Source organism: Cydia amplana, chromosome 2, assembly GCF_948474715.1.
Source record: "Cydia amplana chromosome 2, ilCydAmpl1.1, whole genome shotgun sequence".
NCBI lineage: Eukaryota > Metazoa > Arthropoda > Insecta > Lepidoptera > Tortricidae > Cydia > Cydia amplana.
The window spans coordinates 19,188,562-19,204,782 of record NC_086070.1 but is presented as its reverse complement, the minus strand read 5'-3'; the positions used below and the strand labels follow the sequence as shown (position 1 = coordinate 19,204,782).

Genomic DNA, 16,221 nt, shown 5'->3' with positions numbered 1-16,221 from the left:
ATATAAGAGCAAATATATCGAATCATTTTTATTATAATTTTTTACTATATATTTTAAGGCAATTCTTACTGATTTGAATGTGTATCATTAAAACAGTCTAAACATATTTTTTTAACATTCCAGAACGTAAAAACTTTCTTCACCTTTTTGTCTACTTTACAGATAATCATTGTTTGCTGTATACATTTCTGTATTTCTGTACAATATTATTTATTATTGCATGACCGCTTTCTTCTAGATGCATTCATTTTTATGCACAAAAAGAAATAAACGCGTGTATTGATAGCAGGGTAACAACACTAATGCACTCTGCCCTTACCTGCAGTGCTATACAAGGCCGTACACAACAGGTCATATAGGTCCTGTTCCGCACTGTATAGCAAAAGTTTTAATCTGGTGCGCACAGGTCATACGTGACCTGTTAATTAATTTATATTCTATCAGGTAGAATGTTAAATGACAAATATAAATGTATACTTGACTATATAAAGCAATTAAAATAACACAACATTATCGCCTTCGCACCAAGGGGATGTTACGTATTTCGGACGCCGCACCAGGCGAAAGTCCAGTACAGGGTCAAAATGACCTGTTTCGCAGTGAACGTGTTAAAAATGTTAAAATATGTGTACAAAACGCGAGAGTTTAAAGTGTTATAATTTATGTTTGTTGTAGAAACGAAAAACGTGAAAGGTGCGGTATACACATAAGGTATACACAATCAAAATCTTAATCATTAGTGTAGAAATGAAGCCTTGTGAGTTATTAGTTAGTATATTAGTATAGTTAGAGGTTGTCGTGGTTTGACGCCTACCTCACCTACCGTTACGATTTCACGTTACAGCCCGAGGGAGGCAATAACGATATTGTCTTAGAAATTAATTATTAAGTCTAATTAACCGACCGTCGTGGAAATTACCTACATAAAAGTGTCTAGTTTAATATGAAGTAATGGAATCATGAAAAATGTCAATAAAGTCAAGAGAGCTAATTAAGTCACGCCGTCAGGGCCTGGTAATAAAAGTGCCGAAGTCGATAAAAATCGACGTTACACCTTTACTTTTATATTATTCGTAGTCTGATACTATTTGGGAAATTTCGTGTATTTAATATACGTTTACATTGTTTATTGCATGTTATTTTAGTACCTATAGAGTCTGTTCGGAAAGAGAAGAGTCGTGGAATGTATCGGGCCCCATACATTCCACGACTCTTCTCTTTCCGCACAGACTATAAAGGCGAGACGTTTAAGCTAACCTTTCTGGTGATTAGAGCAACGACGAATGTTTTTGTAATGAGAAGAATACATACATTGATGTCAGTTTCAAAATCAATCTTTCAAGATACGTCAAAACTTAGGTTATTATATCATTGAATTTCTGAACTTTTTAATCTGCTAGATGAGTTTTTGCCCTTAAAACTGATAATTAAGTCAACAAGATCAATTGTTACTTACCCCAGTCCACGCCAAAAATTGTTTGCCGATGCTTTTATTGCCAATAAGATGTCTTTTAAAAGCGATACATTTAGAATCAAGTATATAGCCTCTCGATCTAACACCTTCAGGTCACTGGGCTTGCTTGAGAAGTGGGTGGTGGGGGGTTGGCGGGAGAAAACTTCAGTACGCCAGTTCGTGGTGTGATTTAATGGATTGTTCGAACTTCCGCCAAGTCAATACATTCAAGTCAGCTCCTAAAATGACACTAAAACTTGGAAGTAATTAATCAAGAACAAATTCATCTGGAATCAGTACGAATATTAGTTGATGAAAGAATTTAACAAAAAATACTATTCCTTTGTCTTTATATGCATGTTCAAAGTGTAAAGCAGCATTTTCGAAACGCTTTGTCCGGGCGAACTATGAAATCTTTAAACGATTTTTTGTAAAGTTGACCTGCTATACTTACCTCCAGAAAAAAGGCGGGTTGCCAGGGCTGGCAGCACATGAATAATTCAATACGGCGTAATGAGCCGCGGGCACGTCTTCAGTCATACTGTGGAGGAAATCTATGGAAGCGGCTGAGCATGGCTCAGCCCTAATGATTTTAACAAAAAAGTGTCCGCGTAAAATGGAACGTTAACGGTTAGTTAGGTTTGGTTTGCTCGGGTGGCTTTTTACTTTTACGACTTTTTGGGTGGAAAAATACATGCAGTGGTGTTTTTATTCTTGTTTTCAGGTCTAATTTAGAAAATTTGTGCTTTGCTCGCGAAGAATGTAGTTTTAATCAAATTCCGGTTTTTTTAGTAGGTATAACTAATCCAGTATAACTTTAACAAACTTTTTAGTTTTCTTAATGCACTCGAGCAACATGTAACCTTTAAATAAATTGTAGGTAGCTGGCACTTTAGAGTCATAAGTGAATAAAACTAGCTGTATGATCTGTATGATGATTTGATGAAAATGATTTGTTACCTGTAATAATAAATAATCCGATAACATTTACACTAAGATTCGCAATACTAAACACTAGACCTCATAATATTAATACTACATATTACGATTCAGTCCCCATAAATGCTCCGTCCCAATGGACACGCAGCTTAATGAATTCCGCACTAAATTGTCGACATCGGAGTGTCATTTGATCCACAAAAAGCCTGGAAACAAACCAGATGTTCCCCAAACAATTCCCCGTTTGTATTCAAGCATCGCGGTAGTTTCTGTTGCGTGTTCGGTACATTGTTTTGTATTGTTTTTTATTCTGTTTCCTATTCCGCATGCTTCATTTACTTTGTTAATTAAATAATACCACACTTAGTGCAGTTTTATTTTATGTAGGTTGCCTTAGAATCTATAGAATATATTATTACTTAACTCATGCTAACTACATACCTACGTAGATCTGAATTATTTCAACGTACCTAACCTAAGGTATAATTATTAATTCGACAGGATTTTTATGTGCCGAAGTACTCTCAGTTTATTTTTAACCCTTGGCGTTAACTGACTATTGCTGTTTCACGATACGTGCCATCATTGACTTCAATGGACATCGTACAATAGTCCTACATAAATAGTGCCATCCAAGAAAGCACGCCACATTTTTTGTGTTTCCTAATTTCAGGAATAATTTATCGAAACTACGGGTAGGATTGGCACGCGGTACATTGCAGGAAATCAAGGCTTCCCAGTCTTTTATCACTTGGAGTAGTTTTTTACTATTTTTCGTTATTTCTGTATACCAAGTCGGAAATCGCCTTAGAAGTATTTTATATTAATCAAACCTTTTCCCAAACCCGTCCGTGCCCGTGCGTGCCCCATTAGCGGCACGTTTTAGACCGACGCATAAACAGCCAGCGATACTACATTAAACCCGGCTGACAGAAGCCAATCCCGGATTCGGTCCTCACGTATCGGCCATTACCATTTTCTATTTATTTGTTGCTTGGCTCGCCCAGCCACGCTGTCGGGACAATGAAGTCACGCGCCTACACCACTTTACTGGCACTCGACCGCTGGAAATATAAGGGAGCACCTTAAAATTATATTGGGCATATGCTAATGTCTTTAACGTATGTTTTATGATTCATAATGTGATATTTATATGTTTACTAGCTGTTGCCCGCGACTTCGTACGCGTGGATTTGTATATTGGTGGTTACATATTCTATATTAGCTTAGAACATTATGCAGCAAAAGATAGCACTAGGGACTGTTAATCATTTTGTTAATTATTATACACAACCTGGCTACGAAGTTTCAAGGCCCTAACTGAATAAATTTGTGTTCGATATAATCCCTCTCAACCTCCAGCATATTTCAAGTCCACTATTTAGTAAAACCTACTACTTATCTAACTACCTATTTACGTAGTTTGAAGTTCCTAGCTTTAAATAAAATTTGATCTCTCTACCAACTTTCAACCCCTTCTTAAACCTTTTAGGGGATGAATTTTTAAAAAAGCTGAAATAACTTTTCATGTATTCTAATAATATGCCTTTATACAATGATTTCAATCGTGCCGCACTCAAATAAATGTTTGACCTCCATACAAATTTCCAACCCCTTTTTTACCGGCTTGAGGGATGAATTTTCAAAAATGCCGAAATTACTTTTATTGTATTCTAATAATATGCCTTTATACAAAGTTTCAAGTCCCGCACACTAAAAAATGTTTGATCTCCATACAAACTTTCAACCCCTATTTAACTCTTTTAAGGAATGAATTTTTAAAAACGCTGAAATTACTTTTCTGGTATTCTTATAATATGCCCTTATACAAAGATTCAAGTCCCACACTAAAAAAAATATTTGATGTGCATACAAATTTTCAACCCCTTTTTCACCACCTTGAGAGATGAAATTTTCAAAAACGCTGAAATAACTTTTCTTGTATTCTTATAATATGCCTTTATACAAAGATTCAAGTCCCGCACTCAAAAAAATGTTTGATCTCAATACAAACTTTTAACCCTTTTAAGGGATGAATTTTTAAAAACCCTGAAATTACTGTTCTTGTATTCTTATAATATACTCTTATACAAAGATTCAAGTCCCGCACTCAAAAAAATATTTGATGTACATACAAACTTTCAACCCCTTTTTCACTACCTTGGGGGATGAATTTTCAAGAACACTGAAATAGCTTTTCCTGTATTCTAATAGTATGCCTTTATACAAAGATTCAAGTCCCGCACTCAAAAAAAGTGTTTGATCTCCATACAAACTTTCAACCCCTATTTAACCCTTTTCATGGATGAATTTTTAAAAACGCTGAAATTACTTTTCTTGAATTCTTATAATATGCCCTTATACAAAGATTCGAGTCCCGCACTCAAAAAAATATTTGATGTGCATACAAACTTTCAACCCCTTTTTCACCACCTTGGGGGATGAATTTTCAAAAACGCTGAAATCAATTTTCCGCTCTTTTATTATAATACCTTTTTACGAAATTTCAAGTTCCTAGCTTACAATAAAATTTGAACCCCAAAACAAACTTTCATCCCCTTTTTAACCCCCTTAGGGGTTGAATTTTTAATAATGTTCAATTAATGTTTTTATTTTTATTTTATGTTACGCGTTTATAAGAAGTTTCAAGAATTCGTAATGGATTCCATCTTTCAACCCCGTTTTAACCCTGTTAGGGGATGAATGTTTAAAAACGCTGAAATTACTTTTCTTGTATTTTATGAATATGCTCATATACAAAGTTTCAAGTCCCGCACTCGAAAAAAATTTAGATCTCCATACAAACTTTCTACCCCTTTTTCACCACCTTAGGGGATGAGTTTTCAAAAACGCTGAAATTAGTTTTCTTGTATTTTAATAATATATCTTTTAACGAAGTTTCAATTTCCTAGCTTAAAATAAAACTTAAACCCCATACAAACTTTGGACCCCCATTTCACCCCTTTAGGGGAAGAATTTTAAAAAATCCTTTCTTCGTTGATATTTCCTTCCTTCCTTATAAGGAACCTACTTGCCAAATTTTGACTTTCTAGTCCCAGCGGTTTGGGCTGTGCGTAGGGCTTGCAATTCGAATATTCGAATATTCGAATTTGTCGAATATTCGACCTGTTTTGATATTCGAATATTCGGCCGCTCAGGTTTCGAATATTCGAATATTTTTTATTACTATAAAAAAAACTATGGCATCCGCTGTAGTTACAGTTTCTGTGTGTTTTACGGGTATTTACAGTGAATGAGGAACGGTAGGTACCCAAATACGAAGGATATAATATTTTTACTGTATTCCTCTCGATAGACTTCGTGAATACAGTGAAACCTAACTCAATTTAAAAGAAAACGAAATCAAAAAGTATGTTATTTTTACGGTGCGTAAGTTTTAAGTTAAAGGTTCATTCTGTTTATTTAGTACAAGCGTACGTTAAGCGAATTTTTGAAGTCTAAACCTTGCCACTTATCGCAATTCTCAAAATTAATCATACCAAACCTGCCCAACTTGGTAATCTAACCATGCACCTTTAGCTGACGAATAATCCACCCAGTACTCGACTAACTTTTTCCCTTAAATATTCCAATATTATATAATTAGCCGACCATTAGGAATAATGACTTGCCAAAACAAATAAAGTCAATAAAGATTCAAAATACAATGAAATTAAAGGCCTTTTTACAGGCCTCTGAGTGATTACAAGTTAATTAAATCGGAAAATAATTACCTACAAAAAAAATATCTTACATACCTAGGTGTTTGGATGGTTAAAGTTATATTATTTTACGCAACGACGCATTTATAATAAGTTTTATCTAGAAATATTAAATACGTTTAATTTTGGCGTTTTACTTGTTTTTATAAATATGGGCATCTTATAAATAGTAGGATGATAAAATCTAGTCAATTAAGTGGATTTCTGCCAAATATCCTTAGTTTTAGCAATATGTGAAAAAAGCTTTTGAATAAAACGATAATAAACCGATTTATCGTTCCTTTTCTTATTTTTTATAATATTCGAATATTTATTCGAATATTCGAATACGTCGTCAGAAAAAGTCGAATATTCGAATATCTGAAAGTTTCGAATATTTGCAAGCCCTAGCTGTGCGTTGATTTAAGTCAGTCAGTCAGTCAGTCGGTCAGTCAGTCAGGTCTTTTACGTTTATATATATAGATTTTTTTAACTCTTATAGCCATATTACCATACATCGGGGGTTTCGGTGCGGGAATGTTTTACACTTTAGCCAAATAACAGGTAAAAACTGTAAAAAACGTTACTAATTTAACATTTCTAAGCACATTTGGACCTTACTACCTACGTTTAATTCATAGTTTGGTAAATATGAGGGAAATATGAGAAATATGAGGGAGCACCTTAAAAATATATTGGGCATATGCTTTGTCTTTAAGGTGTGTTCCTGACTTCATAATGTGATATTTATATGTTAGGAAAATGAATTTCGTAAAATTTCATTTCTAGTATTACGGTAAATATTTCAAACACTTGATAAATTACTTAATATGAAGACACGAGGCAGGTAAGTAGTTGAGTAATAAATAACAATAGTAATTCATCTTGCCAGGTAAACTTTGACATGTTTGTAAAGAACCCGTTTTTTTCAATACCTATTTTACAACAGCTTTCAGTCCCAAATCAACATCGAAATTAAATTCTGTTTACCACCTTCCATCATGGCATCCTCAGCTATAAATTAAAGCCGCAGAAATGCAATCACATCTCAAGAGTTTATCGATCAGTGGACCCCGCAAGAGTCCACTCGTAAGCTTTTGTCGCCTGAATTTGTTCAAACGTACAATAACGTCAGTCGCATCCCTGGGAATGGACGACCTCATTATGAAGCTGAGCGTTTTAATATTATTTTGGGAGCTTTTAACTCGTACTATTTCAGAATAAAATTTGGGGCAGAGCATGAATTTAACATGGAAAATAAAGACAAAAGTATAATTTAAACATTTATTTTTGTATCTTGTTAAAAATGCATAGTTGACTAAGCAACCTTTATATTTAGGACAGACGATGTATTCATTTCATAACACTACCTTTACATTTTCAGGTGGGGTTTGTAATTTTACGCTAAGGTATGACATCCACTAAAAAGGCATTAGATTTTTATTCTGCCTTTGATGTTATTTTAAAATAGGTAATTATGACAAGTACTTTGTGCAACCCGTCAGAACCTTGCAACCCAATAAAGATCTGGAATTGAAAATAAAGGCGCACCACCGACTTGATGGCCAGACGACATTCGTTTAACATTTGTGACTGCGACTAGCTATAGCCAGAAATGCATAGGACTTATAGGTGCCTACTTACATCATTTTATCTTCTCATTCCGTAGTACCTACCTACTCTTATCTACATATATATTTTCTTTACTTTTATGGCTAACCTTATGTAGGCCAAATTGATATACAATGTTTCATATTTATATAAGTAATACAAATATTTATGTATTCCGAATTATCTTTATAGTGTGTACCTATTTTTTACTAGTATTCTTGTCGTTGCTTTTCCAACATGCTGGCAATAAATTGGGTACCTAGGTATTTGCATACCTAATTAGATTCTGCTGGCGCTAAAGAAAAACATCGCTTTTTAGTGCTAAGACCGCTTGTCGTCCACCCTTACTTTTTTTCTGTAAGTATTGTACCTAAGTAATATTTTATTGAGATACAAAAATAAATACTCTTAAAATAGTTTAACATCTTGGTCAATGCAAAGTTGCTGATTCGAGAACTCTTACTTCAGATGAGATAATTTTAAATATTTTATATAGAATTACAAATAATATCTGGGAGACCGAGCTTTGCTCGGAAAACATATAAAAACTCAAGAATGCGCATTTTCCCAGAAATAAGACCTAGCTAGATCGATTTTTCGTCCCCAAAAACCCCCATACTATAGTAAATTTCATCGAAATCGTTAGAGCCGTTTCCGAGATCGCCGAAATATATATATAAATAAATAAATAAATAAACAAACAAGAATTGCTCGTTTAAAGGTATAAGATAAGATAAAAACTTGTCAATGGCACGTCAACATCAACACTTAAGTTTAGCATCAGCGGGGTCACGCGTTGTCATTAAAAGTCGAATGCCATTTGAGCAAGTACAAAATAAGTATGGTATCATTTGTCAACTGTCTAACGCATTGCTAGCAATAAGAAACTGTCACAAAAAAACAACGTCGTCAATACAAAAGTAGGTATCCAATTTCATATACATTTCGGCAAATATACAGAGTGTTTCAGTTCTATAGGCGTCCAGAACCCCAACCTTTTAGTTAAAAATAATACAAATAAAAAGTGCCCCGAACACAGGTATGCTAATCAGGATTGAACAAGCAGTATTTTTCATTTAATTTTCACTAGCTGTATCACGTAACTTGAAAACGATAGAAAATATTAACATGGTGTACCTACTTGCGAAAAAAGATACGTTACAAATCTGAACAATCCCCGTTCGTGGGAAAGTCCCTCATAGTGTTCCATCCTGTATAAAAAGCTTGAGTCAAAGGAATAATTTTGTGCTGGATATGTGTTCGACATATCGACTTGCAACCCTTATCAAATAGAGACATTATGGGGCCATTTGTCTCGGAATTTTTGCTTAAAATACAAACTGGGACCGGTACAGGTTTATGTAAGTGACGACTACCTATAACACTTTATTTTACATTGGCAATAATAGGAGTAAACTGAACTCTTCATATAGATACGCGCCAGGCAGGTGAATAATATGTTTGTCAATTAATGATTTCAGTTTTGTATCTAATTAAATATCTTTTTACATTGTTACCTACACGGACAGTTAGTAATGAGGTTAATAAATATGTACCTACTAGAATCAATGGGAATACAATTAAACATGTTAATTACATAATTTAGATCTAAGTTATGTTAAATCTCTGTCAACCTTTAAATACCGTATAAGACCGTAAGTTACTAGATTTGGAGTTAAACCTCGAAGATTTTCCTACATCATTAGCTCCTGCTGACTCATTATGATCGTAAGCCCCGCTTCAAACTAAACACAAACAGCACTTCAGCCACAAAGCACACTTAACAAACGGCTCTTGAGCTCTTTCAGGAATAAAGAGGCAAGCGGAGACACTTGCAAACAAAACAAAGCGATAGTTTCAAATGGGAATTCTAATGAAGATCCCGCTTCATTCCACAGTTTATAACTAACAAAACAGTATCAGGAAATACAAACGCTGTTTCGCAGAGACACGTTCAAACAGGAAGCAGCGCGACTGGTTCAGCCGAACTATATATTTGCTCTTCTGTAAACAGAGAGATGCCCAAAAACGCCCGAACGTACTTGCGCGTCGTATTTACGAAGTTTAGCCCAGATTTTTCTACGATTTAGTTTATTTTGTTGTCCGGTTTTCCATTTAGACTGACAAGTTTCCTTAAGTATTAATTTTAGTAGAACGGTCTTTCTGTTGTTTTTTGGCCAAAAAAATATATTTGCCATTTTTGCGTCCATACTAGATTAATTGTTTTTGACCCATATTTATGATAATTTAAGGAAATTGAAATTAGGATATCTCAATACAGTACAAGACTTTCATATTAGTACAAGTGTGTACTTAAAAATTGTAAAAGAAAAAGTCAATTCTAAGTTAATTAATTTAATTATAGCTGGTCAACCAAATCTTGACAGTAAAAAAAGGCGCGAAATTCAAATTTTCTATGGGACGATATCCCTTCGCGCCTACATTTTTCAAATTTGCCGCCTTTTTCTACTGTCAAGATCTGGTTGACCAAGTATATTTAAGTAACTCATAAGCACAAAAAAATATTATGCTCCATATACCTACTTAATTCATAATTCATTAAAGAAATTATTTGCACATAAAAAGGATTTTACATAAAAGTTGTTGTAAAATTCACATGTCCCAGCTGTTTAGCTGTTTTTTTTTTTTTGACATCATGCAAATGAATCCTTATCAATACACCTGGCCAAAAACTGCATTCAATTCATTAAATTAAATTAAAATAAAATGCAGCTAAGCAAGCCATACAAGCAGCACCCGTTTCCTGAAATTTTGTATTCATCTCTCGAATTATATCGAATAATAATTTAAGTTCCTCCCGCATACACCCATTTTGATTCTGCTTTAGCGTAAGCGAGTGTCCACGAAGTAGATATGTACAGTGGGCCAAGAAAGTGGTCTACCAGTTTTGACTAAAGTTTCTGCGAGATCTAACGATCGCTAAGGTTGACAATTGTCACTGACATTCATGTCAAATCGACCTTGTTGTCTCATGACGTTCAAAGGAACCTCAACCGTAGGGTGGTAGACCACATTTTTGGCCGACTGTACCTACGACTGTACCTACTACATCAAATTTTCTGATGGCTGACGAAATATTGTCTTCTATTCTAGTGGTTTCTCGGTGGTCGCACCAGAGGCGGCGGTGCCCGGCAAGACCACGGCGATCCTCGTCACGCTGCACGGACGCGCCGGAGACCAGCCTGACCCTCTCAACGTCACCGTGAGGTTGGAGACTCAGGACGACGACAATGAGGTTAAATTTCTCACCTCGGCCAGCCAAATGATAACCGGTTAGTAATATTATTTACTTTACTACGTTAAAAACAAGTTCAAATATGCCGGTGCCGGGCAAGACCACGGCGATCCTCGTCCTGCTGCACGAACGCACCGGAGACCAGCCTGAACCCCTCAACGTCACCGTGAGGCTGGAGACTCATGACGACGACAATGAGGTTAAACTTCTCACCTCGGCCAGCCAAATGATAACCGGTTAGTAATATTATTTACTTTACTACGTTAAAAACAAGTTCAAACATGCCGGTGCCCGGCAAGACTACGGCGATCCTAGTCACGCTGCACGGACGCGCCGGAGACCAGCCTGACCCCCTCAACGTCACCGTGAGGCTGGAGACGGGACGACGACAATGAGGTTAAACTTCTGACCTCGGCCAGCCAAATGATAACCGGTTAGTAATTTTATTCACTTTACTACGTTAAAAACAAGTTCAAATGTGGGTCTCTATTGTTTCCCAAAAAGTTTAAAGTTCGATAAGGTTCGTTAGTCATAATTTGTTTGGTTTATAAATGCGTATATTTTCAGGATTTCCATAAAACAAACCTAACCTAATCTCTATAGGATAACCTTACGAAAATCCTGAAAAGTTAACGGTTTCAATTTTAGGACTAAATTAATGGTAATATGACAAACAATACATTATGAGTTATGACTCAAAAAGTTATGTGAAACAAAGGTCCTCAAATATGCATGATTTATTTATTTAATCGTATTACAGTACATATTTAAGTAAAATTGTCAACCGTTTTTAACACTCTTTGTTACAACGACCTATTTACTACTGGTATTGGTCGCCGCGATACAGGCGTGCCTAACCCTTAAGAAATTGTAAACTCTTAGTTGATAAATATTTTTTTGTTTTTTCAATTTTAAAAGTTAAAAGTTACTGCAATAAGTACTAAGCATAAATCGTCAGACATTCCGGTTAATATATTGACAAACGGACCAAGGGTCTAGAATTGCTGTTGACAAGCGTGCAATCGATTAATCTTAGGCTAACCAGTATTATTATGATCTTCGACTACATAATATAGTGTGTCAAAGGTCTGTTTGATTTCAAACATAGACAGAGAGAATCATACTATCTTTGTCTAACACTAATACTTGCACCCAAAAGAAAAGGATGAGTATAGTTTTTTTTGTTCCTATTTACTGACAAGATTTAGTTGACCCAGTATAGCTGTTGTGGATCTTCAGGGTGAAATTATACTAGGAATACCTATAAGTTGAGATAACATGCGTTTTAAGTTAGCTGAAGTTTCTGGCGTAGGTATATGTTTCCGTTGACGACGTGCCAAGTTCTTAATGGATTACGAGATATACGAGTATGTCTACTATGTATCACATGGAAAATGAGGATATGATTGACTTGAAAAGCTGATTTATATCTTTCTAGTACATATGTAGTACGAGAATAGGGAATACAGAGGTATTTCCTTTCTTTTCGATCTTGATAAGTTTTTACGTTCTTGCAGTTAAAACGGTTTGAAACATACAATCGATAAGTACAATTCACAACATGGAGGTTATAATAATAAGTTCCGTAAAACCCCTCAAGTTCAGTACTATAACTATGGTCCATAGTTCAATACCTACGTAGTCGTAGGTAATTATTAATTAAGTATAATGCCGAATGTTCTGTTTGGTTTTGTCTGGATTTAATAAAATATTATGCTATAGAACTACGAATTTCAAATAGTTATCACACCTGAACAAAGACATTCGAGTTTATTTTGGACCATAGGTTGGGAGCTTTTGAATTACATACAAAGGTAGTTGGGTTCATACAATTTTCACAAAATTAACACTCCAAGCATCGCTTAATTCTGTCATTCTGTATATATTTATATTCTCCTAACAATTTCATTTCTATCTTTCATAAAAAACCTATTAGGCAGCCAAACATATGTAGGTCCTAGGTACCTATAATGTACGCATGGTTGTATTCATGCCAGCTATTTCACATTTTCACATACTATTCATATAGCTTACACGGGTTAATCTGCACTTGTTAAAGCAGTAAATTTGGACACGGATGTAGACAATGTTCCCGCGTATATGAGCCGAATGCAAAGCAGAGGGAACAAATAGCAGAAACTAATCGCAAACCTGTTCACCATAGGTCGTTAGTTCAGATTATGTTCTAGTTCTGGACAGCAATTTACTTCACTACGCTGCAAATATATAGAAGATATCAAGAATAAAAATATTGCCAATTATATTAAATAATAAATAGGTTCACTCACGTTTATTACCGTAAAACGGGGTGAGTAGGTTTCGCGGGGAGAGGTGGGTTATGAATGGGGAGAGAAGGTTTGAAAGGGGGGTGAAAAGGGATTTTAAGGCTGCTGCTACAAAAATAATGTATTCCAATTTAAAATGGAGCTATAGTAATACGCATAATAAAAAAAAATCGATCCAACAATCTTCCAAAATCACCTTTGTATGAAAACCCCTCTCACCCCAAATACGAGGCACTACGGGGTGAGGTGGGTTTTCCTCTTTATCGTCAAAGTTATGAAATGGAACTACCCAAAATAAAATAAAAACTAAAATACAAACGTCCGGAACACTTATTATATACACCATTCAGTTTTCATATGTAAAAATAAAATTTTATCGAGGTTTGAATTTCAGTTTTGACCCTACTCACCCCATTTTACGGTACGTCGAATATTGTTCGGCTTATTCGCTCCAAAACGACAAATTTTATAAAGAGTTGTTTTAATACATTTTATGTCTGTGTCTCACATGGAGTTTTGTATTTAAAATGCCCCGTTCTTTAGTTATTTTGTACAAAAATATATTCTCTATAGTGTAAAGTAACCTGACTTCTAGACATCATAAACGTAAATTTTTCTTATGATACGCCATAAAAACTTACAAAGGCGAAACTTCTAAGTGTAGGGAAGGATTCTGAATAAATATAAATTTTGTGCACTTCATGCCATAAAGACGATTCGCATCGCCCCGCCCGTCACGCTAAAGTTCTACTATTACAGTATTCAAATGTTGAAATAGTACAACATAACGTACTAAAACTTTGTAAAGTGGAGGAGGCTTACTGCCGTATTCGAACTTCAAGATATTCACAAGAGACGACACGTACTAGATCCATTCTAGATACGTTATAGTTTAGATTTCAACTAGTTCTCTTTTGCAGCGCAATTCGGACAACCAATGTCACTTTTACGATAGATCGTGTTAAAGTCTATTTTTTTATTCGGTAGACTGAAATGTAGGGATTGCAATCCGGTCTGGTTTTGAATCCGGCCGGATCCGGCCGGATTTTGGCCTCAATCCGGGGATCCGGCCGGATCCGGCCGAGTTGGTATTGCGGATGAAAAATTCGTCCAGTCACGTATTTTATTACGTTTTTTAGCGTTCTATGCGCTGTTAAGGATATTTTTCTACTACACTTGACTGCTGAATGAAGTCTTATAAATATTTCTTCATTCTATTTTAAATTAAAACTTATTATAACTGGGCTATAATGGTTTGTACTAAATTAAACGAAACAACATGTACGTTATATTCTCATGTAACAACACAATTAATTTAATATAAAACAATTCAGTACTTACTTACGGTGCACGGGAATCTCAACCAACACTACGACGACACATATTTCGTCGATAGAAGACTGGCGTCAACTAACAAACAAGTTGTTGTGTTGCTGTTTGCGAGCAGGAACGCGGGGAGGGCAGCATTAAAATAGAATTACGTTCGAATATTGGCGAGAACTTTTAAATTTTAGCAGTGTTTTAAGCTGTTATTTTATATTTTAGCGGTTTTATTCCTTTTACCGAATCCGAGACCGGATCCGGTGAAATTTGCCGGATCCGGTAGGTTGAAACTTGTACCGGATCCGGCCGGATTACCGGATCCGGCCGGATTACCGGATCCGCCGGACCGGATTGCAATCCCTACTGAAATGACAGTTCATAGTATGAACATAAAACGTCATTTCATACTATGAAATGTCATTTTAGTCTACCGAATAAAAAAAATGACTTTAGATATCTATTAGATGTGAATTAGATCTCTAAGTAATATCTTGTGGAAATCGTTCAAGAGTATCTCCAGAATCGCGGAAATGTCAAATTTTACAGGTTAGAATGGTTAGATCTTAAACATATCGTTATCGTATCTTGGCGATGTCTAAAAGATATCTAATAGATGTCTATTACAAAATCCGAATCGGGCCCTTAGATTGTTCGTTCTTACTTAAGGTATATCTTGCGTATTTTTTGTTTGCTTGGCCGATACGCCCGAAAATGTACAAGTTACAAGTAGTAAAGAAACCTTAATAAAAATTATAATGATCAATCAAACAATCAATAAAATGAAACATGATTTTTAAATAGCTGAGCGGTTCAATATAATTGCAGCGTAATCCAACTCTGATGAACATCATTCCAAATATTGCGTTAATGATATCCTTATTGCAGAAAACAGATAAATGCAAACGGAATGACATGGATCGTTAACAACAAAATTAACGCTTAAATTAAATATACATGTCAGGATAAAAGTCTACATAGCCACAATATATAATTTTTTATTTGGTGAGTAGGTATGAAACAAGGTAATATCAAAAGGTTAAAAATAATTTAATACCGATGTAGTCCGTCTTAGAATTACAGGAGATTAAAAATCAATCTATTAGAGCTTTATTCCTAAATTGTATTAAGTTACAAGAATGCTATTTATATCTGCACTCGCCCAGAAATTTGCCTTATATGTTTATTGAATAAAAACGTGGAAGTATTGGTACTTCCACGTTTTTATTCAATAAACATATAAGGCAAATTTCTGGGCAACTTGGGTTGGTACCAGATTTAGTAGGTAAAATAAAGCAGTTGTTTTTTTTCTTGACTTAAGTCAGAGTCAACCTAGATTAGCATTCTATTTTCAGACGTTTTTTCTAGAGATGCCCCGAATAGTGGTTTTGACCGAATACCGAATATTCGGCCCCTCTCTCGGCCGAATACCGAATATTCGGTGACCGAATATTCGGCATGACATGCGAACATTTTGAGTCACAATTATTATGAAAACTGATCGCCAACAAAGCTCAACGTTAGATGACGTTAGCTATGATATATTTTTGTTAAACATATAATTAAAGAATAGAGTCAAACAAATCAGACTCATGATAAAAATAAAATGTTTTTTAATCAACAAATGCTCAAAAAAGCGTCTTCGTAAGAACACAT

General features: G+C 35.1%; 1 protein-coding gene across 1 annotated transcript in view; it reads left to right on the top strand.

The window, feature by feature from the left end:
* Positions 1-16,221, top strand: part of LOC134659834 (C3 and PZP-like alpha-2-macroglobulin domain-containing protein 8) — a 230,875-nt gene that overhangs the window by 70,720 nt on the left and 143,934 nt on the right. The window contains exon 3 of the mRNA XM_063515545.1: positions 10,819-10,997. Coding sequence (XP_063371615.1) covers positions 10,819-10,997 — 179 coding nt within the window. The remainder of the gene's footprint in view (positions 1-10,818; positions 10,998-16,221) is intronic.